The sequence below is a fragment of the Ursus arctos genome, unplaced genomic scaffold (assembly GCF_023065955.2).
Source record: "Ursus arctos isolate Adak ecotype North America unplaced genomic scaffold, UrsArc2.0 scaffold_9, whole genome shotgun sequence".
Classification (NCBI taxonomy): Eukaryota; Metazoa; Chordata; class Mammalia; order Carnivora; family Ursidae; genus Ursus; species Ursus arctos.
This window is the reverse complement of record NW_026623111.1, coordinates 64,732,412-64,756,511: the sequence shown is the minus strand read 5'-3', so window position 1 is coordinate 64,756,511 and position 24,100 is coordinate 64,732,412. Positions and strand designations below refer to the sequence as shown.

The 24,100-nt window shown below is 37.8% G+C and overlaps 2 protein-coding genes across 9 annotated transcripts in view; one reads left to right on the top strand and one right to left on the bottom strand.

Annotated features, from left to right (window-relative positions):
* Window positions 1-1,731: 1,731 nt before the first annotated feature.
* Window positions 1,732-6,226, bottom strand: MRPS18C (mitochondrial ribosomal protein S18C). Of its 2 annotated transcripts, none has more exons than XM_026509830.4 (6): window positions 6,051-6,226; window positions 5,210-5,262; window positions 3,801-3,884; window positions 2,868-2,925; window positions 1,934-1,993; window positions 1,732-1,838 (listed from the first exon to the last, which is right to left on the bottom strand). In XM_026509830.4, exons 1-6 carry the CDS (start codon window positions 6,148-6,150, stop codon window positions 1,774-1,776), a joined length of 420 nt encoding a protein of 139 aa, XP_026365615.1. In that variant the 5' UTR covers window positions 6,151-6,226; the 3' UTR covers window positions 1,732-1,773. The 2 variants fall into 2 exon arrangements, with proteins under 2 accessions (XP_026365615.1, XP_026365614.1); XM_026509829.4 differs by having other exon boundaries at window positions 1,732-1,850; window positions 6,051-6,208.
* A 74-nt stretch (window positions 6,227-6,300) lies between these two features.
* Window positions 6,301-24,100, top strand: part of HELQ (helicase, POLQ like) — a 43,484-nt gene continuing 25,684 nt past the window's right edge. For 2 of the 7 annotated variants that reach the window (XM_044388125.3, XM_026509824.4), the window contains exons 1-9: window positions 6,302-6,753; window positions 7,774-8,491; window positions 12,340-12,518; window positions 13,057-13,257; window positions 13,673-13,745; window positions 15,777-15,874; window positions 17,142-17,240; window positions 18,742-18,887; window positions 22,570-22,809. In XM_044388125.3, the coding sequence (XP_044244060.2) occupies window positions 6,562-6,753; window positions 7,774-8,491; window positions 12,340-12,518; window positions 13,057-13,257; window positions 13,673-13,745; window positions 15,777-15,874; window positions 17,142-17,240; window positions 18,742-18,887; window positions 22,570-22,809 (1,946 nt within the window). In that variant the 5' untranslated portion in view covers window positions 6,302-6,561. Of the gene's footprint in view, window positions 6,754-7,773; window positions 8,492-8,514; window positions 10,788-12,339; window positions 12,519-13,056; window positions 13,258-13,672; window positions 13,746-15,776; window positions 15,888-17,141; window positions 17,241-18,061; window positions 18,228-18,741; window positions 18,888-22,569; window positions 22,810-24,100 lie in introns of those variants that run through there. The other 5 variants (XM_057309591.1, XM_057309592.1, XM_044388126.3 and 2 more) reach the window with 5 other exon arrangements.

The following is a 24,100-nucleotide window of genomic DNA, read 5'->3' as shown; positions in this document are numbered from 1 at the left end:
TATTCTGTACAAATGAGTTTCTGTTGGGATTGTTAAACTGGTTACCTAAGAGGCACTATGGTGTAACACCACAGGCAGAGGGAGGAGTAGTCTGAAGGTTGGCAGTCTGAAGCCTAACTTAGAAATAACCACAAATAGGAGCGCCTGGGTGGCTAGTTGGTTAAGCTAACTATATTTGCCCAGGTCATGATCTCAGGATCTTGGGATCAAGTCCCGCTTCCGGCTCCCTGCTCAGCGAGGAGTCTGCTTCTCCCTCTGCCCCTCTCCACCCCCCCACCTTGTGCCCTCTCATAAATAAAATTTTTTTAAAAAGTAACCACAAACATCACTAGAGCATACAGAACATCACATAGAACATACGTAAAGACTAAATGCAACCAACAAATGAACTGTTGGTGGAGGTTGCTGAGAGCACAGGATTGCTGGTTGACCTGCCAGCTGGACAGAAGCAAAGTTTCCTCACCCACTCCTATCCTTGGAATGTACATTTTGTCTACTGTTCCCACGGTGGGAGCTGTTGCAAGGACATAGCCTTGAGAAAGTAAGGTGTTGACACCATATGGATTGTGTCACTGAACCCAGTTAAGGCCTCGGTATAAACTTTTAAGACTAGTAGACAGGTGCAGAGATCTACCTGTCTTGTGGCCACCCAAGACAAACTTCGTAAGTTCCCATGTTTATTAAGCCCGCCACCTACAAATCTGGAGTCTGCCTCTTCAGTCTCTCCCTGCCCTCCATGTACCAGTTTATAAACCAACAGATAAAACAGGCTAGACAAGGAACTGTAGAAGCAACAAGTAACCAACATACTTGAATGTCTTCTGAAGACAAAAGCTTAAGATTTTTCAAAGACTGCTTACAAGAAACAGGCCGCCATACAAAGTTCAATTTGCTAAAACACTATAGAGAGGTAATGTATTTGGCTCATACTTGTGCACAATGATCCATCTGTGAAAAAAGAAGTGCTAAATTTTCAGTCAGAGAAGCTTGCTGAGGTCAGTACTGGCTGAACTTCCATAATTAAGTTTGATGACCCAAGTTTCAGGGTATTAAATAAAAGGAATGAAAGGGGTCCTCATAGATCATTTCCCCCCAATTATTCTCATCTTTTGGTGATTAGTTTTTATCATTGGAGTAAATAAGATCGTTCTAGACCACTTGCCTATGGATCATTTTAAAATATGCTACCAGTTTTAAGATAGACTAGCCCAGGAGTAAATCTGAGGTCCTGCGACTACACCACTATCCATCTGCATGTAACATCTCTACAAAGGGAAGACCCACTATCCTAGCCAGGCATACTTCTACTTGCTAATTAGAAAATCCACACCCTGCCACATGGAATTTGTACATTAATACAAGCATTCCACTTTCATGCACCCATATCCCTAAAATCCCATTTATAAGACAGAATCTGGGCCTAAAGTAAAATTCTAATGTAAGTCATCCTTCCCGTATTTTAAATCAATGAGTGTATGAGCTAACTGGGACCATCCTACAGTACCAGTTTTTAAAATCTGTATGTGTGTATATAGAATGTAATGAGTATTAACATTTTAAATAACCTGTTTTCTTTAAAGAGCAATGGAGAGGAAGCTTTACTCACTTTTTCCTTGTAAGATTTCGATTATTAAGAATTAAAAATACTTTAGTTTGAAAAGGTTTAGCCGATTTTCTACCCAAAGTTTATTAAATCTTACAATTTGAGTCAATATTAGAATCATACAACCATTTATTGTAAAATATGTTTATTGATGATAAGACTCATATAATTTACTCCCGATATTTGATGTTACAAACTTTAGGGTCTTTGAGATAAGCAGGATCCTTGTATGTAACTGGCATAAACCCTGTAAAAGATAATGAAAATGCTTCACAAAAGATAATGAGCAAACATTTGATTAGCCCAATTCAGTTTTTTAGGTGCTCTTACCCATTATTTGAGCTCTCTTAATTGCTTTTGTGATTTCTTTCTGTTTCTTCCCACAAAGACCTATTTTAAAAAAAATGCTTTCATGTTCATAAGAAATGTCAGCACTCAAAATGCATAGCAGTTATCTTAAGTCAAGAAAACGCTGGAAAACCTATAAATAGCCAGGTAGTAAATATCTTAGGGTTTGCGGGCCAAACAGTCACTGTTATAATTACTCTGATATAGCTCCCAAAGCAGCCATAGACACTATGTAAATAAGCTACTTAAAAAACAGGTGGCAGTGAAATAAGTCAAGCAGAGAAAGACAACTATCATATGATTTCTCTCATCTATGGAACATAAGAACTAGGATGATCGGTAGGGGAAGAAAGGGATAAAGAAAGGGGGGGTAATCAGGAGGGGGAATGAAACATGAGAGACTATGGACTACGAGAAACAAACTGAGGGCCTCAGAGGGGAGGGGGGTGGGGGAATGGGATAGACCGGTGATGGGTAGTAAGGAGGGCACGTATTGCATGGTGCACTGGGTGTTATACACAACTAATGAATCATCGAGCCTTACATCGGAAACCGGGGATGTACTGTATGGTGACTAACATAATATAATAAAAAATCAAAGACAGGTGGCAGATTGGACTTGGCCTATAAGCAATAGGCCCTGGTTTAAATAAGTAGGAATGATACTTGAAAACATCAACGCAATTTTCTTAAGCCCTAATTTTTTTACACGTTGTCTGCCTATAGTTAACTCTGAGCATAAGAAGACATGTAAAATAATAATCCTTTTGGCCTATGAAGAGGCTTTCTCAAAGTACCTGTAGTATCTGGTCTACTAGTGATTTATAGCACAACTTGAAAATTTGACATTTTTCTTAAATAATGGAAGTAGATTTGTATAATTTTTTATAAGTTGCTATAACAGAAAACAAAATACCTGTTATGTGCCTTCCATAAATGCATCCAGTAAATGGAGAAATAAACTGGGACAAAAGCTGTTTTGAGTTTTATTTGGAGAAGAAAAAAAATTTATATCAATACATTTGTTCAACCTTGATTATGTAAATTTAAAAAATTATGTGAAGTTATGTAAAAGTTTATTAATAAATTTCAGACAAACTTCATAAAATATAAATAAAAATACTGAACTATGCTCATTCTATTAATAGGCCATTTTTTTAATGAAAAAGCTGATTACTAAAGTTAACATCTCTTATCCAGTGTGTCAAAACAGATTAATGTACACATTTTTTCAGTGCTAAAGCTGTTTTCTTGAACTTTTCCACAGATACTTTCCTAAAATACTATTGCTTATAATAAGGCACTAAGCATCTCATCTGTCACGAAAAGCTATCACACTGTATCAGACTATAGTGAGGTCTTCAAGAGCGACAGGTACATCAGCCCACTTGCCGTAATTTATGGTTTATTAATTTAAATTCTTCTTTAGTACCATTCTCTCCCCCAGATTTGCCACTTTTAATTTGCTGAGCCCTGGCCAACGGATAAAATTACATTTGAAGCAGTGATACCAGTAGTATTATTAGTACAGAGACCAAATTCACCAGAGGAGATTTTTCCAAACTATTTAACTCTACCAACTAAGAATCACTGCATAGTGCGATATTGGTGACCTCCAAGGCAGACAAGAAAGAAACACTGACCTGAAATAATAGTAGATAAGGGAGAGCCAAAGGGCTCTCCTAAGAATAAAATAGAGACGTCTTACACATAGAAAACCAGATTTGAAATTATAAAGTTATTAAAACAGGTGCCTCTACACAAAGCCTGTTATAAAACTAACTTGATTCTCTTTAACAGGAGCAAATCCTAAAATCAAATATCATAGTGAAGTAAAACCATATCTCACCTGTACATTCTTATAATCTACACGTTTTCCACATAAGATACATTTTTTAAGAGGCTCCTTATAAGGATTTTCCATTGGAACGGGCTAAGATAAAAGAAAAAAAGTCTGATAATACAGGTTAATGCATTAAATTAAAAAAATTAAATCTTAAGGTTACCACATTTAAATCTATCCAAAGTATTAGTTGTACCTTTCTCACTACGAAAAAGAAAAAATACAACAGTCTGGCTTATAGAAAAAAAATCAGTATTTCTGAAAAGGAGTCACCACTTTAAAGATTTCAGTGTGTTCATACATATTTTGTACAAGTACTCTGGTTTGACTAAGGAGGAATTAAATCATGGAAGAGGATTCTGGGATAAAATACAATCCTTGGAGAAAACAAAGGTTTATGGGAAGATAACTTTTATTGTCCCAGATTGCTTTATACATTTATGTCAGCCTTTTTGGTTTCTCTGTCTTCACTGCTGCCCCTGATGCTTCTGCCACATGCCTCCCTTCTATAATCACTATACGCATGTCTCTAATCAAGAGATTCTTAACCTAGAAATGGCTTTGAAGTCCTTAACCCCCTGTAGTTATGCAAAATTTCAAATGAATGAGACCGCTTTTTTCTGAGAGCCCGTATTTCATTAGAGCCTCAGGGGAATTTATGACCTAGAAAAACTCTTAGTAATTTTCTTTACTCCCTTCAACTCTGGTGTGCATTAGATGTCCAAGAAGGATGCTCAAGGGACTAGAGGAGTTCTATGTTTTCCAACTCCTCAAAGTTTCTTAATCCAATTTACATGCAACTCACATGCAGTAACTATGTTCCCTCTTTACACTGCACCAAGAGCTTTGTATGGTTTGATTAGTGTCAAATCATCTTTGCAGGTAGCAAGAAAACCTACACTGGCCAAGCCCAATGCTAGTACTTGAAATGCATAAAAATACACCTACAGGCTAAAGGAAACTACTTAATGTCCTGATATAAAACTTTAATTTTGATCCTTCATTTACTAAAACACCCACTCCCCGCCCCCACTAATGAATAGGACAAAGAACTGAATCTGAAGTGGGGAAGAAAGCCAAGGTACAGGCAGACTTTGTAATCCCTCTGTTGGATATTCTGCAATTACTGCACCCACCAAAACTATCTTTTTTAATTTCCAAAGCACGTACCCTTAAATTTAAGATCTAAGAGGAAAAATACAGTGTTACGCAAGCAATGCTTCTTGTTAGAACTCTAGGAATTCTCTTACTTCAAAGTGCACTTAAGTGACAATTCACCAATGAATTACAACTTTCAAACTCAAACTATCATCTTAATCGTTTTGTCCTCCAGCTGAACTCTATTCACATAGCTAAAATAGAAGAATTTGGTCACATTTGCAAATGCCTTAAAAAAGGAAGGAAAAAAGTCTTACCAGGTCCTCATTGCCAGCTACCTGTTTATACTGTGAACAACTTCTCCAAAGCACTGCAATTAAACAAACAGCAACAAATCAATTCTTTTTACCAGCTCAGCAACTAAAGAAAGATTTTTGTTTTTATGGAAGCAAGATGAATCGAGGGATATAAAAGAAAGGTTTTATATTCACATACAACGACCGGATAAAAACCTTTAGATGTGAGGCAGAGTAAGACTTAAGATGAATGTGCTTTCCAAGGTTTTGGGGAAAGGGCATGTATTTCTCCACCCCTACAAACCTCTCACCTCTCTTCGTAAAATTTATTTTCCCTTCACTCCATGGTTAGAGACAGATCTTTAAGGCAAACACTTAAGGGGAAAGCAACTGAAAGGCACTATTATACCAAAGGGAAAACGTAACAGACCTCCTAAAGAGTCGTTATTGACAGAGAAGATAAAGTGCAGAAATAACAGACTCAAGAGCCCATGTCACAATTTCGTCCTGATCTGGGACCTTAGACAACTCCTGTAATGTGCTACCGGGTGACTCTGGAAATGTCCCTTCCTCACCAACACTACCTGGAGCTCTCAGGCAGGTAAGTCCCTGCCTCTTTTGAGAATCACGGAATCATTCTTTCCGTGTGTCTAAAGGGGGGGGGGTATTGTACGACATTCACGCCCCCTTCTGCTTTAAAATACCAGTTATGGGTCATTACAGATTCCCACCCATCTTGGAGAAGCTCTTAATCGCCTAGAAGCCGGCGTCGTTTAGCTAACAGTGACAACTCCACCAACCTAGTTGGCGCTACCGCAATGGCTGTAATGCCACAAAAGAGCACAGGATATGGAAACTGTACCCGCGTGAGTCCCAGGATCTGTAAGGCAGACAGCAGCCTTGACGAAGTGCGTTAACTTTTTCCTCCCTAGATGACCGCAAACAGCAACCAGAGCCGCCATGGATCCTCGCTCCTCCTCTTCCTTTCCTCTTTCCAAATCGTCCTGACAAGTCCCCGCCGGTGCTCTTCCCCTGGTGGCCCGAGTACTCGGTTCAAAGGTTCCGCGGGCGAACTTGAGAAGAGCCGATAAGGTTTTCAATGCGCCTGCGCAGCACCTTTTAGTTCTAACCCTCACGGCCACAAGCCTGGGACACCTATGATTGGACAAGGAAAAGGCGGGCCCCTACGCTTCTGCCTCCGCTTCCGGTCTGAGAGCACCGGTAATTGATTTGTGGTCTTATACTAAGGTGGATGGAGGGGCGAGCGCAGTCTGCCCCACTTGCTGCCCGCGCCCTGCCCTCCACTCCCTCTTCCACTGGGGTTTGGCGGCCAGGTCACGGACAAAGTTCGGGCAGGGTCCTCGGCCCCTGCCATGGATGAGGGTGGTTCCCGCATCCGCCGGCGGGTGTCAGTCCGCAAAAGGGACCGTCCTAGCCTAGCGTGCCGTTTTGCCGTCCCCGCCGCGGCTGAGCTCACGCCGGGCGATGAGGAGGAGGAAGAGGAGGAGAAGATGGTGGCTGGGAACCGGCGGAGGAAGAAAACCGTGGAGGTGCAACCGGTCGAGGTACAACCTCCTCAGCTCTCAAATGCCGAGTTTCTTGTCTCATTGTCCACTTTGGGGGAGCTAATACAAACCCAGGGCTCCTACCGCGCATGCTCACTGAAAGAACACTAAGACCAGCTCTAGAAGCCATGGAACTAGAAACTCCAAAATTTTGGCTGTTCCTTTCCTATATGCAAACAGTAGCCCAATTGTCTACTAGCCTTCATTTGATTACCTCGACTTTGTTACCGCTGTTAATCCTCGCTTGTGAGGGATTGCTTTGCTATCCTCATTTTTATACAGATCTCAAAGTTAGACCCCCTGAGACGCAGAAGTCGTACATGCAGCAAATAAGTGGCATGATTGAGACACAAATCTAGCTCTCCAAGTTACTCCTCCTACTATGCTAGTAAAACCGACCGTTTATCGCACACCCATTATGTGCTGGGTACTTTGTTAAGCTATTTACATTATCTAGATTTGACAACAGAAATCAGGCCCTAATAAGAACTACACTTCTGTAGTTTCCTGTTTTCTTAATCACTTCACTATATTGCTACCTCTAAATTTACATCTCCTGTTTAGTAGACCATTCCAAGTCAGTATGCAGACCCTCCCTTCAATTCCTAAGGACAGAATCTCCTTAAGAGTCCAGTCGTACAAGCATGGTTTTCTTACAAGCCAGTCTCTGTAGATTGGAGTCTGGAGGAGGAATGGTGTTGCAGTTACCCGAAACTTTTAGTGAGATGGCATTCCGGTAGATGTCTATTGGTGTTACTACTTTTTAAGGATTTAACACTGACTTAAGAATTAGGATCCCAGTATCACCACACCCTAGGAGTGCAGCTTGGACGAATCACTTAAACACTCTGGACTTCCATTTCTTCATCTGTAAAATGGAGATGATATAATCCATTTCATAAGGTGATTTACATTTAGGTCTATGATCCATGTAATTATATACCTGGAATAGCTCTAGGCTGAAACTTTTATTCTTAATGAAGCTAGAATTGACCATAAAGATTTTCATTTTCTTTCCAGAATAATGACAGTGAAGAGGACATGTTTGGTGACTATGACAGCTTTGCTGAAAATTCTTTTTTAGCTCAAGTTGATGACCTGGAACAACAATATATGCAAGTTCCTGAACATAGGAAACATGCCTCAGACCTTGCCACTGAAGATCTATATTCAGAAAACATCAAACACAACAAACTCAGCATTACTACTGTGGGCAGCTTTACTGAATTAAAAACAGATGAGCACATAAAGAACCAGTGTAGGCATGAAGATGTCTCTGTTGAACCAGAACCTGATATTTTGTATGATGTACCTTCTTCACAGGTTTTATACTTTGAAAATTTGAAGAGCTCTTCAAATGATTTGGGCGATCAGTCTACTAAAGAGAGGGATTGGAATGCATCCTCTCACAAGACGGTCAATGAGGAATTACCCCAGAATAGTATAGAACACCACCGGCAAACTGATGATTCCTCTTCTAAAGTCAGAAGTAGTTCAGAGGAAAATAGGAGAAAAAGTCTTAAAGAACATCTAAAAAGTGCCATGACTGGAAATGCCAAGGCCCACACGCCAATATTTTCTAGAACTAAACAGCTCAAAGAGACTCTCCTATCTGAAGAAATTAATGTTGCTAAGAAAACAATTGAGTCATCATCAAATGACCTTGGTCCTTTTTATTCATTACCCAGCAAAGTGAGAGACCTTTATGTTCAGTTCAAAGGAATTGAAAAATTATATGGTAAATGCTTTTTGCTGAAATGAAAAAAATTTACCATTATTACCATTTTACTAGTGCAAGTCAATAGAAAACAGATGCTTCTATGGTCCTATATCTCATCTTAAAACAAATAAAAATAGCCATCCTCTCAACTTTCCATCCCTAACCTGCTACTGAACCTCTTACCTTCCCTTCATGGTCACACTTCTCTAATCGCTTATCCTTGCTGTCTCCCTTTCCTCACCTCAAATTAATTCCCAGCCCACTCTGGGTTCTGTGCTCTCACTTAAGAAATAATGACGAGGGTGTCTAAATCCAATGATACTTTTAGTTCTTACTTGCCTGGCTTCTCAGTGGCTTACATGACACAATTGACCAGACCCTTGAAGCACTCATTTCTTGACTTCTTGACATTCCACTCCTGGTTTTTTCTCTATCTAGCAGCTTCTCAGTTTTCTTTGCTGGTGTGTCTGGCTGGCTCTGTCTTCTGTACGAAAACTTGAAGTTCCTTTAACTACTCATGTCCTGAGTGAAAGTGTCAATATTAGTAATACCACTGATTAAAACTAAATATCTTTAAAGACAGCTGAAGAGTTAAGTGCAAAGAGATAGTATTAATAGCAATATATATTGTAATGTTTTTCAAAACTCCTGGGTCCTTGCATGTATTTCAGATATGTGTCATTTTAGACAAAGAAGGGACAGTTGCTGGCATCCTCAAAGATGAGCCTATCGACCGGTCACTTCATAAGTATTTCTGAAACTCCTATGTTAGTGCCTTATGAACCATGTGAAAACATGGTTCTCATCTCAGGGAGAAGACAATCAGGTGGAGAAGTAGAACTACAGGAAACAAAGTCTAATATAAGACTACAAGAGTCTAATAAATTCTAAATTGTGAGGTTTGCAGTTAAAGAGCTAAAGGTGTGTATTGCCCTTGAAGTAGGTGTTCACTTTCTTCCCTCCGCTTTTCTCCTAGTACCTTGTTCTTTGTTTAATCTGCATCCCCTGCCAGACTGAGTACCCTGAGGACAGGGCTCATTCTAACTGATCTCTTTTTACGTAACTAGCGCTGTGCCTGGGACACTGTGGTAGGTTCTCAGCTGCTGGGGGTTGTCAGCCTAGTTATCAATTCCAGCCCTGTCACTGAAGCACAAGTTTTGCACTCTGAGCCTTAGTTCCTGATCTATTAAAAAGGAATAATAATAACAATAATGGTTGTTTCATAAGTTATGTTCTGCGTCAAGGACATGGCAAATTAGACTGTGGTAATGACTGTCTGTAACTATATTGGTAGCTTCTAAGTAAGAACTTCAGTAAATAACAGGTTTTTTAATCTCTTTTTACTTATAAATCTGGCTTGATGATGTGACCAAATTAAAGCATAACTATGTGTGCCACTTTTCACTGCACTAAAGCAGTGGTTCTCAAAGTGCAGTTCCTGGACCCCAGCGTCAGCTTCACCTGGAAACGTGTTGAAATAGGCATTCTCAGGCTCCACCCTAGGCCTACTGAATCCATCTCTGGGGTTGTGACCTGGCAGTCGGTTTTAACAAGCCCTCCAGGGGATTCTGATATGCCAAAAGTTTGAGAACCACTGAGCTTGAGAACCTCAACCTTACACTGGTTTTTTTGCCTTTTTATTGTAGAATTGCATGCTTAATGTGTTTTATATAAATGTTCATAACCAAGTTAATATCATCTTTTTTTAATGTGTGAAGATGAGTAATATTACTAAATACTTGCTATCTTGGTCATTTTATACTTTAAAAATTTGAGTTGGATAAAATGCAGAAATGGTTAAGTTGTATTTTCATACAGACATCTGCAGTTTCATGTATAATGGGTGATACCAGTCTGAAATACTTTTAATTATATAAGTATTAAATATTAAGCTTAAGTATTTAAGTATTTTTGAAATATTTTTAAAGTGGAAAAAAGCCATTTGCAAATATTTGGGAATCACCAAAATACAAGAAATTAAAGTCACTTGGTTTTCATTCACACGTAACTATTTTTAATACCTTTGTAATATATCCTATTAGTCATTTTTTTAATTTAATTTTTTTGGAAAACAATACATTCAAGTCCAACTTTTCTATGTATATATTCTTTTCTAATACCTGTACATAATTGGTTTTGTACAACCCAATACACATTTATGATCTTTTGCTTAACTGTATATTGAGCACGTATAAATCAGTCTATACCACCTTTTTTCAAGCTGCAGAGAATGATATCATACAGTTGTGCAATAATTCTTTCAACTTTTACCCCTTGATGGCTCTTTGTTATATATAAACACTGCTATGATGAACATCTTGCACGTAATCTTTATATGTCCTTGCTTTTATTTATATAGATATAGAGACCTTGAAGTAATACTGCTAAGTCAAAGACAGTGTGCAGTTTTATTTTTGATACTGTTAGTTTGCTTTCCAAAAAGATTATAGTATTTTATGCTCTCATCCACCACCACAAGAATGTCATTTGTCCCCAGTCAAATCGGCTCTGGATTTTCCGTGTGTGAGGCTTTTTTTTTTTCCTTTGGTAGTAGTAGTTATTTGTATTTTGTTTGTGTATTTATTTTGCCAACCCAGAAAGTAGCAGTTGAGCATCTTTTCATGTATTCCCCCCTGCTGTGAAGTGTCTTCTATCTTTTGCCCGTTTTTCTAGTGATAAAATACGAATGCACGTTTTGAGGACTTTTGGTGATCCACATTGTCAGATGAGCCTACAGAGTAGTTATACTAGTTTTCACACTGATGTGATCCTTTTCATGAATTCCACCTTGCTAAATTGTGGAACTCCTAGATGTGCCAGTTAATAATCTTAGTCTTTTATATTTTAAAGATTTTATTTTTGGCGTGCCTGGGTGGCTCAGGTGGTTAAGCATCCGCCTTGGTCTCAGGTCATGATCTCAGGGTTCCTGGGATCAAGCCCCGCATTGGACTTCCCTGCTCAGCGGGGAGTCTGCTTCTCCCTGACCCTCCTCCCTGTTTGTGCTCTCTGTCTTTTATTTGAGACAGAGAGAGAGACAGCGAGAGACGGAACACAAGCAGGGGAAGTGGGAGAGGGAGAAGCAGCTTCCCGCCGAGCAGGGAGCCTGATGCTGGGCTCGATGCTGGGCTCGATGCTGGGCTCGATCCCAGGGCTCTGGGATCACGGCCTGAGCCCAAGGCAGACGCTTAACGACTAAGCCACCCAGGCGCCCCTGAAGATTTTCTTTTTAAGTCATCTCTACACTCAACCTGTAGAGATCTTACAACTCAGAGATCACTAGTCACGTGCTCTATGGACTGAGCGAGCCAGGCACTCCAATCCTAGCCTTTTATGGTTGAAATATTCTTACACTTCAAAATGGTATTCAGACCAGAGTTCAGTTCCCCATGACAGTCAGTTGAATAGTCTTTCTTAGTGTGTATAAAACTTCATAGATTTTTTTTCCTCCTCCCCCTATTTCTCTCTAGGATGTTTGTATAGATGAGGAAGGGAAGCTTACACAATCTCCTTGCAGAACAAAAGAGGAAAGCCTAAGAATTCACCCAGATCCTCATACTGTCCTTTAGCTCCTTCTGATGTCTCAGATAATGTCCCAGGCACTGTTGGAATCTTAGACCTAAGTGTGCAGCTGGCAAATAGGTGGCCTAGTTGCCCACTCCGCTGCCCAGGCCTAAATTAGAATTAGACACTCACTGGCTCTGTCCATTTTGCTGTGGGGACGTTTGACATTTAACACTGATGTATAATTACACTGACCATTATGAGAAGATGGATGTACCGTGGGATTTGATTTTTCCTTCTTTGAAAACTTGGAGACTGAATTGCAGAAGGGGAAAATAATGCCTTTTTTTTTTTTAATTCCACAGAATGGCAACATACTTGCTTAACATTGAATTCTGTGCAAGAAAGAAAAAACTTAATATATTCCTTGCCAACGAGTGGTGGAAAAACCCTCGTGGCTGAGATATTAATGCTGCAAGAACTGCTTTGCCGGCGGAGAGACGTTCTAATGATCCTACCATATGTGGCAATTGTCCAAGAAAAGGTGTGATTCTTTTTTTTAACAGAGTATTTGCTAACGTTTTCACATTAAAATATAAAAACTAGCATAAATGTAACAACTTTTTATTGACTGAGAAGAGGTAGAGAGTATTTTTAGGATGTGCAAAAGCAGATGTAGGGACTACCAAAAATCTCTTCTAAGTGACTAATTACCTGTTGCAAAAAGAATTTTATTTTTTTCTAAACCGGTGTGTTAAATTCCATTTTAATATTGGTATTTAATATAATGATATTCAGCCTACCTTTTCAAGCAGAAAGTAACCCAATTATTTTATCAAAGTAAGTGAATTATTCTTTTTTTATTTTGCATCAGAGGAGGCTTAATTTATTTCCACATTGATTATGTAGTTTAAAAGTTACATTCATTTCGCAGAGTCACACACATTAATTATGACATTTCTTAGATATATATGTCTTATCTGTGACTATTTTAGAATTTTCAAAAATCAACATGAGTACTTGATAATTGAGTTCTTATTTATCTGATTTTTGTTTGTTTGTTTATTTTAACTATATTCCAGATTTCAGGTTTGTCAAGTTTTGGTATAGAGCTGGGTTTCTTTGTTGAAGAATATGCTGGAAGCAAAGGAAAATTTCCTCCAATTAAAAGAAGGGGAAAAAAATCTCTATATATTGCCACTATTGAAAAAGGACATAGTCTAGTGAACTCTTTGATTGAAACTGGAAGGATTGGCAGTCTGGGTCTGGTTGTTGTAGATGAGGTTGGTAACTACTTTTATAATTTATCAACATTTTTATTATACTAACATTTATTATTATGTGTGTGTGCTTAGTGCCACTATGAAAATAAGTAATTTATTTAGACAGTACGGATGAATACATTTCACGCTTGGTAATCGTAAATTAAGTTTTATGTCAAGTGTTTTTTGAAGAGTGAATATAGGTGTGTATATATTCAATTTTATAATGGTATTTATGAAATCTAGATATGTCAGGATGTTGCCCGCAAACCTCATTAACCAAAATACCAGTGATATAATGCATATATACTCTAGTTGCTATATCCAGAATGCTTAAGAGTTATATACTTCATTTCTATAAATACCTGCATGTTCTATATCAGCATTATATGCAAATTTACTTTTCTCCCTCCCTCCTTTTTTTGAAATCTCAAAGTTGCACATGATTGGTGAAGGGAGCCGTGGGGCTATACTGGAAATGACCCTAGCAAAAATCCTCTACACTAGCAGTAAGTATTTTTTTAAATGTGGTCACTAACCGATTTGTCCTCAAGAGGCCTGTGAAAGACTTAATTCTATCATTAGCTAGACTATGTAACCTAGAGTAATATACGTAAGCTTCCTGCCTTGGTTTTTTATTTCTAAAGTAAACTTATAAATTTTTCTTGGAAGAATGGGTATATGAGCAGAGTTGTGAATGTGAAGGAAATTAACATTTGAGGACATCCCATATTATTATCCTCCGCTTACTAGTCGTGAGTGCATAGGCATGTGACTCCACCTCTGTATTTCTTCATCTGTAAAATGGGGATAATAATGGTACCACTCTGAGGAGTTTGTTGGGAGGATCATAGGAGTTAATGTAAAGCAGTCAGCAGTTGCCTAGCACGCACCCCTCAATAAGCGTTTGTGGCCGCCACCACCAGTATGATCCTCATCGTACCAATAAAGCAGTTGTAAGTAGTCACTTTAACAAGCTATTTGCAACATCAGATAGTCTTTCAACGTATATGAAATATTTGTTCTAAATGTCTTCTTTCCTATTTGTAGATAACTTATTAAGTTATATATTGCAATAGCTTATATTTGGAAAAATGATTTAATTTTAAAGGTCAAATATTAAGAAGTATTTTTATAATTTTGATAGCAATGATATTTAGGCAGGTTGTAGCACTTTATAACCATTCATTAAAAAAATTATTGAGTACCTACTTTGTGCCAGGCAGTATTTTAAGTGCTAAGGATATAGCAGTGAATAACACACAAAAAAATAACCCTGCCTTCATTAAACCTGTATTTTAGTGAAAGTGAGTAGACAATAAGCAGATAAACAAGAAAACATAACCGTGTGTCAGACGGTGATAAATTCTATGGAAAAACAGAAAGCCGAGGAAAAGAGGAGAATCATCACCTACTTGTCAAATCCAGTGTATACTTACTGTCCTTGTCTTATTTTTCTTCAGCATTTGGTTGTTTATCATTTTTTTTTCCTTTGAGTGATGAAACACTCTCTCTTGGTTTCCCCACTGTCTCTCTATAGGAGATCATGGGTTACTACTGAGAGAGAGTATAGTGTAATGGCTGAGGACAGACTCTGGAGCTGGATTAAAATCCTGACTCACTTTTGACTACATATGTGACCTTGAGCAAGTTTATATTAACTGTACCTCTGTTTCATTATGCATCAAAAATAGATGATAGTGGAATGGACAAAATAGCTGAGGGGGATTAAGTGGTACAAACTTAACAGTTATAAAATAAATAAGTCACAAGGTTGAAAAGTACAGCATAGGGAATATGGTCAATAATATTGTAATAATGTTGTATGATGATAGATGATAGCTACACTTACTGTGGCAAATAGTGTGTAATGTATAGAATTGTCAAATCACTATAGTCTAAACTAATATAACACTACGTGTCAGCTATACTTCAATAATAAAAAACTTTTTAAAAATGGATGATGGTAATAGACCCTCCCTGACTGAACTGCTTTCCTGTGGAAGGCAGCCATTTTACACTGCCCAGGCGGACGTGCAGCTTCATGAGTTTCACTCCACCTTTGCTTTAAAAAAAAAAAAAAGTTGACAACCTGATAGCAAGATCCCATAAAGGGCTTTGTTGGGCAAGAGTTCAGGACCTATTCAGCCCTGCATCCTACACCGTACATCTGCCTCTAGGTATACCTGTGGGACCTGTCATAACTCTTCATAACAGTGGTCCAGAGAGTCAGCAGCAAGCGTATTTATAGCCATCACTGTTGCTTAGAAGTCTTGATAAAGATCCGACTTTTTGCCAAGTGTGAAATTCTGTAAAATTCCAAATAGTAACTTTCAGGACACCTGAAAGTTCTCAGTCTTTGATTGCCAGAATAATACTCTGCTAATATCTTTGTAGTTTTCTTACCTCCTCCCCACTCCCTCCTTTCCCGGATCACTCAGGAAGAATCCAGAACACAAAAAGGTTGCTAAATTACTATTATGTTACACTAAATAACACATTTTCCTCAATCCTTTGGTGTGTGTTTTTTTTTTTTTTAGAAACAACTCAAATTATTGGCATGAGTGCAACACTGAACAATGTTGAAGACCTACAAGAGTTCCTTCAAGCCGAATATTACACCAGTCAGTTTAGACCAGTATGTACCTAAGGTTTGCACTGTATGGATTTGTGTATATCATCTTACTTAGGAAGAAAAGTAGCAAACATACTATATTAAAAAATCTATAGAGTAGTGAAGGGGCATAGTTCCCCTGACGTGACTATATGCTAATAAGAGTTTATGTATAGAGAATATAAACTCTGGGGTTAGGGATCTTGGCTTGGATCACTACTGTATCTGTAGCACCTGGAACAATGCTTGGCCCATGGCCCTTCAATGAATATTTACTGAATGAGATTTTCCAGATCCATTCTGTTTTTTCACTTCTTAATTCTGTAAGGTAAGTTTTTTTCATTTGGTCAAAATTTAGTCATGTTTTGAGTTATTAGCACATAAAAACATTTTATCTTGAAAGTTAAAATGTTTTCAATTATTTATGCTTTGGTAGTTATAATGCTCTTTCAATAAGAGAAGACTTCACGTGGATTTAAATTTAAACTCCTAATCATGGTATTCCCAAAAGACTTAAAGAAAGTAAATAAATATAATTCATAGTTATTTGAAAGTAGCTTATAATGAACAAATATTCTCTCTGCAGTACTAATATGCGTGGTCAGTGTCCAAATAGCTTTTCAGAAAAGAGAATTTTTGAGAGATACTTGCTGACTTTAAATAATAGTAGAATTAGATACTATTATTTTAAAAATGCAATGAGCTGTATCATTTTTTTTGTCAGGTGCCTAGGTGGCTCAGTCAGTTGAGTATTTGCCTTTGGCTGGGCCCTTGTCTGGCTCCCTGCTCAGTGCGGAGTCTGATTCCCCCTTCCCTTTGCCCTTTCCCCCTGCTGGTGCTCTCAAATTAATGGATAAAATCTTTTTAAAAAAACACATTTTTTGTCTACAGATACTTAAATTAAAAGTAACATGGTGGTATTTACAATTAAAACTGATGACTGATAAGACAGAAAATTTTAGATCTTGAGGAATAACACAAATAAGACAGAATGTGAACATTGGCTTATTTATACTTCTTGTGACAAATGCAGAAGTGTCTGGTTTCCTTTTAGATAGTGGCTGTTCAAAAGTATTCCTTCAAGGAAATTAATCCCTACTTTGATTGAAAGGGAAAAAGAGACTTAAAGAAATGGTAAAGAAAAAGCTTTTACATTGAAACATGTTTTACATACCTTAGAAAAGCTACAGTTTTTGTATAGCTGTCCGTTTTTACAACATTTTACAAAATTTAAAACTGTGGAAAAGGAATTTATATGTGGTATTAATTGCAAATGTCTTTCTAATTCAAGGTTGAATTAAAAGAATATTTGAAAATAAACGATGCAATATATGAAGTGGACAGCAAAGCTGAGAACAGCATGAGTTTTTCACGTCTCCTTGATTGTCAGGTAACACTGATAACCCTTGAGTATGAGGTTCCCAGACTTGGTGCCCTGGGGCACCACAAAAGATTCACAGGGTACCATGGGATAGTTTAGATATTTAAGAGAAACAGCTGGTGCTTGACATCTGTTGGACACCATACACACTACTGGCTCAAGGTTGTTTCCAGTTTGGACATCGGATCACACTGTATTCCTTTTTATGATATCATATCTTAGTGAAGTTTTTTGTTTGTTTTTTGCAGTTACTGTAAAAAATACCACGTGAAAATCAGTGTGGGATGGAAAAAGAGTAGCCATGTCCAATCTGCTTCAAAGATCTGAAAGACTATTGCAGTGCCCAGTTGTGTGCACATCCTGTTAGTGGGCAGTTATGGTTAAGAATGAGATAATATTTTCTTCATTCAACTGACGTGTATTATTCATGCAAACGGCTACTACATTGTGAGGAAATACATACTTAAGTTGTCTGTACCTAATACCTAATAAACAAAGCTGTTAGGTATTTCTTTTGGCCCTGGAGCTCCATGAACCAAGAAAATTGGCAGACCTCTCCTTTGAATATTTATTCATTCAGCAATAAGTGCAAAACAAGAAGAAACTTTTGTGGGCTATGCAGTTCAGGTACTGGGTACGAAAATGTTAAGGTCTGCTGTGTTAATGTTCTGTGACTTATATGAAGGTTATTAAGAAGGGGAGAAAGGGGTTTTACAATATATTTAGAATTCTGTAAAGGTATATTATTCTAAATCTGTGTCTTGGTTTTCAGTAAAGTTGAAGAAAGTGAGTTTTTTTTTTTTTTAAGATTTTATTTATTTATTCGACAGAGATAGAGACAGCCAGCGAGAGAGGGAACACAAGCAGGGGAGTGGGAGAGGAAGAAGCAAGCTCCTAGCGGAGGAGCCTGATGTGGGGCTTGATCCCATAACGCTGGGATCACGCCCTGAGTCGAAGGCAGACGCTTAACCGCTGTGCCACTCAGGCGCCCCAGAAAGTGAGATTTTTAAATAATTTTATATTTTTCCTTATGTTGGGTTCCTTGTGTGTGCTTGATGAATACATTTTCTTATTTCTGAAAATTTATCCCGTAGTATGATTGAATCTGTTTTTGAAAACTATTAGTAATAGGAAAAGTATATCTTGTTTATGTGGTCCTTTGACTGTTATTAGGACCAATCTGTGCTTCTCTCTGTGGACTTCTTTGTTTTGCTCTGGTAGAGGTGAACATGCAGTGGGGTTATTAATAACATTTACTATTTTCGTTTCTTTAATTTTAAAATGAAATACACCTAACAAAACCCTAATAACCTAAAAGTGGGACTTAACATTTTCATGTTTCATCTGGGTTTCATCTTTTCTTTTAAATGATCAGATTTATTAAATGAGGAGTTCAAAATTACACTTTGAAAATGTATGAAAATTATGGTTTACTTATCTTTCAAAGCACTCTGTAAATGACAGGTTTTCATGGTTACTAACTACCTTGTTCCCGCGTCTTGTTGTACAGTACTCTGATACTCTGAAAAAGATGGATCCTGATCACTTGGTAGCATTGGTGACAGAAGTTATTCCCAATTATTCCTGCTTAGTTTTCTGTCCCACTAAGAAGAACTGTGAAAACGTAGCAGAAATGATATGCAAATTTTTAAGCAAGTATGTTAATCTTTAAAAAATACTCTGTTTTATTTTATCATGGTTTACATGCTGTGTATTCTGTTTATTCAACAAGCAATTATTATTTCTTATAGAACATTATATTAAGTTGCTGTACTAGATTCTAAGCGCCCTAACCTTGAAGAAAGTTTAACTGTGAAATTCATATATGTGCAATAGCCAAAGAAAAATTCTAAGACTACATGTAAGAGAATGCTGACTAATATAATGGCTTAGATCAATGATTCTCAGTCTTGACTGCAAAAGAATCCTCTCAAGGGCTTTTAAAAATCCCAGTGCCCAGGTTACATCCCAGACAAATCAGAATCTCTGGGGATGGGACCCAGGCACTGTTATTTTGTAGAACTTTCCAGGCAGATTCAACATCCAGCCGAGGTCAGCCACTGGCTATGATAGTCAGAGTACCAGTCACTAATCACTGCAGATATGAATCATATTTTTATTTTTTTTAAGATTTTATTTATTTGAGAGAGACAGAGGCAGAGAGAGAGAGAAAGCACGAGCAGTGGGAGGGAGGGGCAGAGGGAGAGGGAGAAGCAGACTCCACACTGAGCAGGGAGCCCGACTCAGGGCTCAATCCCAGGACCTTGAGACCATGACCTGAGGTAGACACTTAACTAGCTGAGCCACCCAGGTGCCCCATGAATCATATCTTTAGTTTAACCTTCTCTTTAATTAAATACTGTTGCCTTTGTTTTCTTAGTAAACTTCACACTGAAGTTGTTATTAAGTAATTAAGAAATTTATTAGTTTGTAATTTGATAGTATTTTAATACTGGCTCTGTTATACTCATAGAGATAAGTATAAAGTGACCTTGAGTATGAACAGTTCAGGTTTTTTCTCTACCTTTGTCCCGTGTGGAGTTGTATCGGATTTTTCAGACTTCTTTTTGGCTCCTTAACCAGTGCTGTATCACCACAGACCATTATTACCCTGGATTCTAATCTAGTCATCTCCCACCTCCCCTTCCAGTCCTACTGTCATGGATTGGTCTAATAGAGTTAAATTTATTGACCAGCACAAAGATTTAGATGCTTGGGATAGAGTCAAGGAGTTTTCCATTTTGGTAACTAATAGTCTGCCTTTACAATGATGATGTTGATTATAAAAACCTAAGGAAATTAAATTATCATTGAGGTAGTCTCAGTAAATCATTTGTTTTCATAGAATAATTTGAGGAAATTTTAGCACCGGCTAAGTGATGTGGAAATTTAGAGACTAACATTTGACTGGAAGACTTGTGATTTATTAGTTATACCCTTGCCTTATTTTGCTTTTTGATGATAATAGTTTATTTGTATCATAAATGTTGATGTTTAACATTGAAGCACTTAAAAATTTGATTTTCCAGAACTCTTAGTTAATGAATTGTAATGGATACTTACTTTTTTTTTTAAGATTTATTTATTTATCAGAGAGAGAGTGGGCCCAAGTGGGGGGAGGGGCAAAGGGAAAGGATCTCAAGCAGACTCCCAGCTGAATGCAGAGCCCTACGTAGGGCTGTCTCATGACCCTGAGATCATGACCTGAGCCTAAATCAAGAGTCAGATCCTCAACAGACTGAGCCACCCAGGCGCCCCAATACTTGATACTTTTGTTAAAGAAATAGGACTTAACACTTCTGAAGGAAAATTTCCTCTAAAATATATTTTGCATATTACTTGCCGCTTTCATAAGCTGAATATTCTGAGTATAGTTTAGCACCCTTTTTTGTGGCTATTGATTAAGAAATGAAGAATCATGTTTTACGCATACTATTTGATATTCTTCTGTAATTTTCATGTAGCCAAAGTAAAATCTAGAGCTAAATGGCTTCTGATGTGAACAATATCTTTAAAACATGATTTCTTGAAGAGTCCTGGGATATCCACTGTATCTTAATTATTTGCTTCCTTACCATAAATGGCATGGGAAGCTGGTGCAGTAAAACCATCTGGGCAGTAGAATACGGCTCTATATCTATTTAAGTGCAAAGTCTGAAACAGATTTTTCCCAAGTAATTGTCTCAATATCAAGGAAAATTATCATCTTTTTTATAGCTGTCACTACCTTTGACTTCTAAATCAAGAACAACTTTTAAACACCATTTGCTGACAACTGCCGAAGCTCTAATCATATTACTTTCCCTGAAAATCTCCCTAAAAATGATGCCACAGTGCTTTGTTAGTCTAGAATTCAGGCTGGGGTCCAACTTACTTCTCCATCCTTATTTCTTTACTCTTCATTCACCTTGCAGCTCATCCAAACTACTTCTCTTTGTTTATGCTTTGAACTTCTCATTTCCACGCCCTTGATCAGGAAAGGGTAGAGCAGCTTCCCTGCCCCCCTCATCATCACCTCTCTGACACTCATTCTGCACGAGCTCGCTCAGATCTCGGTTTCTGCCATGAAATCTTCTCTGTGTAACCATGTCTTACCTGGCCGGTTGTAAGTAGTGTCTCCCTTCTCTAAAATTGTATGGTAATTATCCATATTTTCACCCCATGTAGGATGTAATTTCTTGAGAAGAGTTCATCCTGTACATCCCTTTTGTGGCCCCACACGCTGACTGGAAAGTGGTAACAGAGTCTGCTGCTCCCTCCTCAGCTGTCACTTCTAATTCTTGCGCCCATGACTCCTGACCACTGTCTTCGTTGTTCTTCTTTTATCTCCTTGCACCCTGTTTCTCAGCTTCTTATGAAGTTACCGGCCTTCTACAGTTAACATCAGAGTAATAGAGCTGGAGCTCTCTATTCTTTCCACGAAGCACACTGAAACAACACAGGCCACGGCTATAACTTGTATATCGTAGACTATATTTGTTTGCTACTGGTATTCAGAAGGCAGTTAGTTATTAGTTGTACTTCATCTTTCAGTCCTTTCTCTCTTTTCTAAAAGGAATTTATTTTTATTTTTATTTTTTTTAAAGATTTTATTTATTTATTCGACAGAGATAGAGACAGCCAGTGAGAGAGGGAACACAAGCAGGGGGAGTGGGAGAGGAAGAAGCAGGCTCATAGCAGAGGAGCCTGATGTGGGGCTCGATCCCATAACACCAGGATCACGCCCTGAGCCGAAGGCAGACGCTTAACCACTGTGCCACCCAGGCGCCCCAGGAATTTAAAATAATAAGTGCTTTTAAATGCAGAGACATTGTGGGATATCATTGAAGCTTCTAAAATGCTAGTGTTTAGACAGTATTTTCCATAAATACGTATGGTTTGATAATAAGTATGTTTCCATCTTCAGAGAAGAACATTTATGACAAAATTTTTTTAAAAATCGTCAATAAAAATGTATGTTCTAATGAAAAAAAATCATCGTAACATCTACAGCAGGTGTCCAAACCTAGCATCCATGGACTCACAGGCAGTATAGGAATGAACTTCAGGAAGTCCATGAACTTATAAGCAAAGTGTTATATTTATGTTATGGGTTTTTTTTCCCTTACTTTTAATCAGATTTTCACAGGGTTCTGTGATCCACAAAAAGTCTGAGAGAATGCCTAATAGTTAATGAAATCAGAATCTAAACTCTAAGAACATTTTAGATACTTAGATTCATGAAAGTAATATATTTTTTAATAAAGAACGTTTACATGCATCTGCTAAAATTAAAACAGTAGGTACTTTGTCACTGTAAGATCTAGGGTTCATATTTCTAACAGAGCTTTTTTCCTAGGGAATATCTGAAACACAGGGAGAAAGAAAAACATGAAGTGATTAAGAACTTGAAGAATATCAGCAGTGGCAACTTGTGTCCCGTCTTAAAGCGCACCATCCCTTTTGGTGTTGCTTACCACCACAGCGGTTTAACGAGTGACGAGAGGAAGCTGTTGGAGGAGGCCTATTCCACGGGAGTTCTGTGCCTTTTTACCTGCACATCCACCCTAGCAGCAGGTGTTAACCTACCAGCTCGAAGGTAAGATGGAAGTAGCTTTGGGCCAGGCGCAAAACTTTTTAACTCTTAGCTTGCCAGGAGTTTTGTTGTTTTATTCTTTCTCAGTAATGGATGAGAATTTATCAGATGTTTTTTCATCATTTGAGGAGTTGATTATTTGGTTTGTTTCCTTCATTTTATTTATTTATTTTTTAAGATTTATTTATTTATTTGAGAGTGGGGGGAGGGGCAGAGGGCGAGGGAGGGAGAGTCTCAAGCAGATTCCTCACTCAACACTGAGCCCAATGTGGGACTCCGTCTCATGACCCTGAGATCACGACCTGAGCCAAAACCAAGAGTTGGCTGCCTAACCAGCTGCGCCACCCAGGTGCCCCTCATTTGTTTCCTTTAATATTTTAATGAAAAATAACTTTAGTAGATATCCTGGTATTAGAATCCTTCTTTGGTGCTCTCTCTGTCTGGTTTTGATGTTAGGGTTTATTTTTCTAGTTGTAAACAGTTAGCAAGCTTTCTGCCATTTTTTATGATCTGAAAGAGTTTATTTAACATAGGTATTTCCTTGAAAACTTAGAGAACTCATCCGTAAAGACTTCTGGGTCTGGCATCTTTTTTCAGAGTAGATCTTTCATTATGTTTTCAGTTATTACCAAAGCTATGGACCTGTATAATTGATGTCTGCTCTTTATAATTTTTATTTTAAAATTTTTGACATTTTTTTCAAACACGTGGGTGATTTTTAAAAATCATCCACATTAAAAAACATACATATTTTCTGTTGGGTATGCAGTTTTCTACATCTCCATGAGATCACAGTTAATAATTATGTTATCAGCTCCCTCGATTTTCTTACTATTTGTGATTCTTTGACCTGTCAATTCCAGAGAGTTGTGTTAGTCTCCCACTCTTATTATGGAGTTGACTTTCTCCTTTTTGTATTTCTAGAAGTTTTTACTTTGTATTTCAAAACTGTTTAGGTATACAAAGGTTCATTTTAAATATCTTACTCTGAATTATACCTTTTATCACTATAATAGTTCCTTGTTTTTCTCACTGAGTGATTTCACTTTGAACACTAGGATTACATTTTCTTTGCCAAGTATATCTTTTTCCATTCTTTTATTTTCAATCTCTGTCATGGATTAAATTTTCCATTTTTCAGACGATTGGAGAATAAAAAAGAAAGTTATATATCTTATTTCTCTTATCCCAGTTGTTAATTCCCCTCGTGAACATAACAAGAGTCTTACCACTTGTGTATTCTCCTATACTGCCTCATGTATGTTGCAGCTACCTAGAATTTTAGTGCCAGATT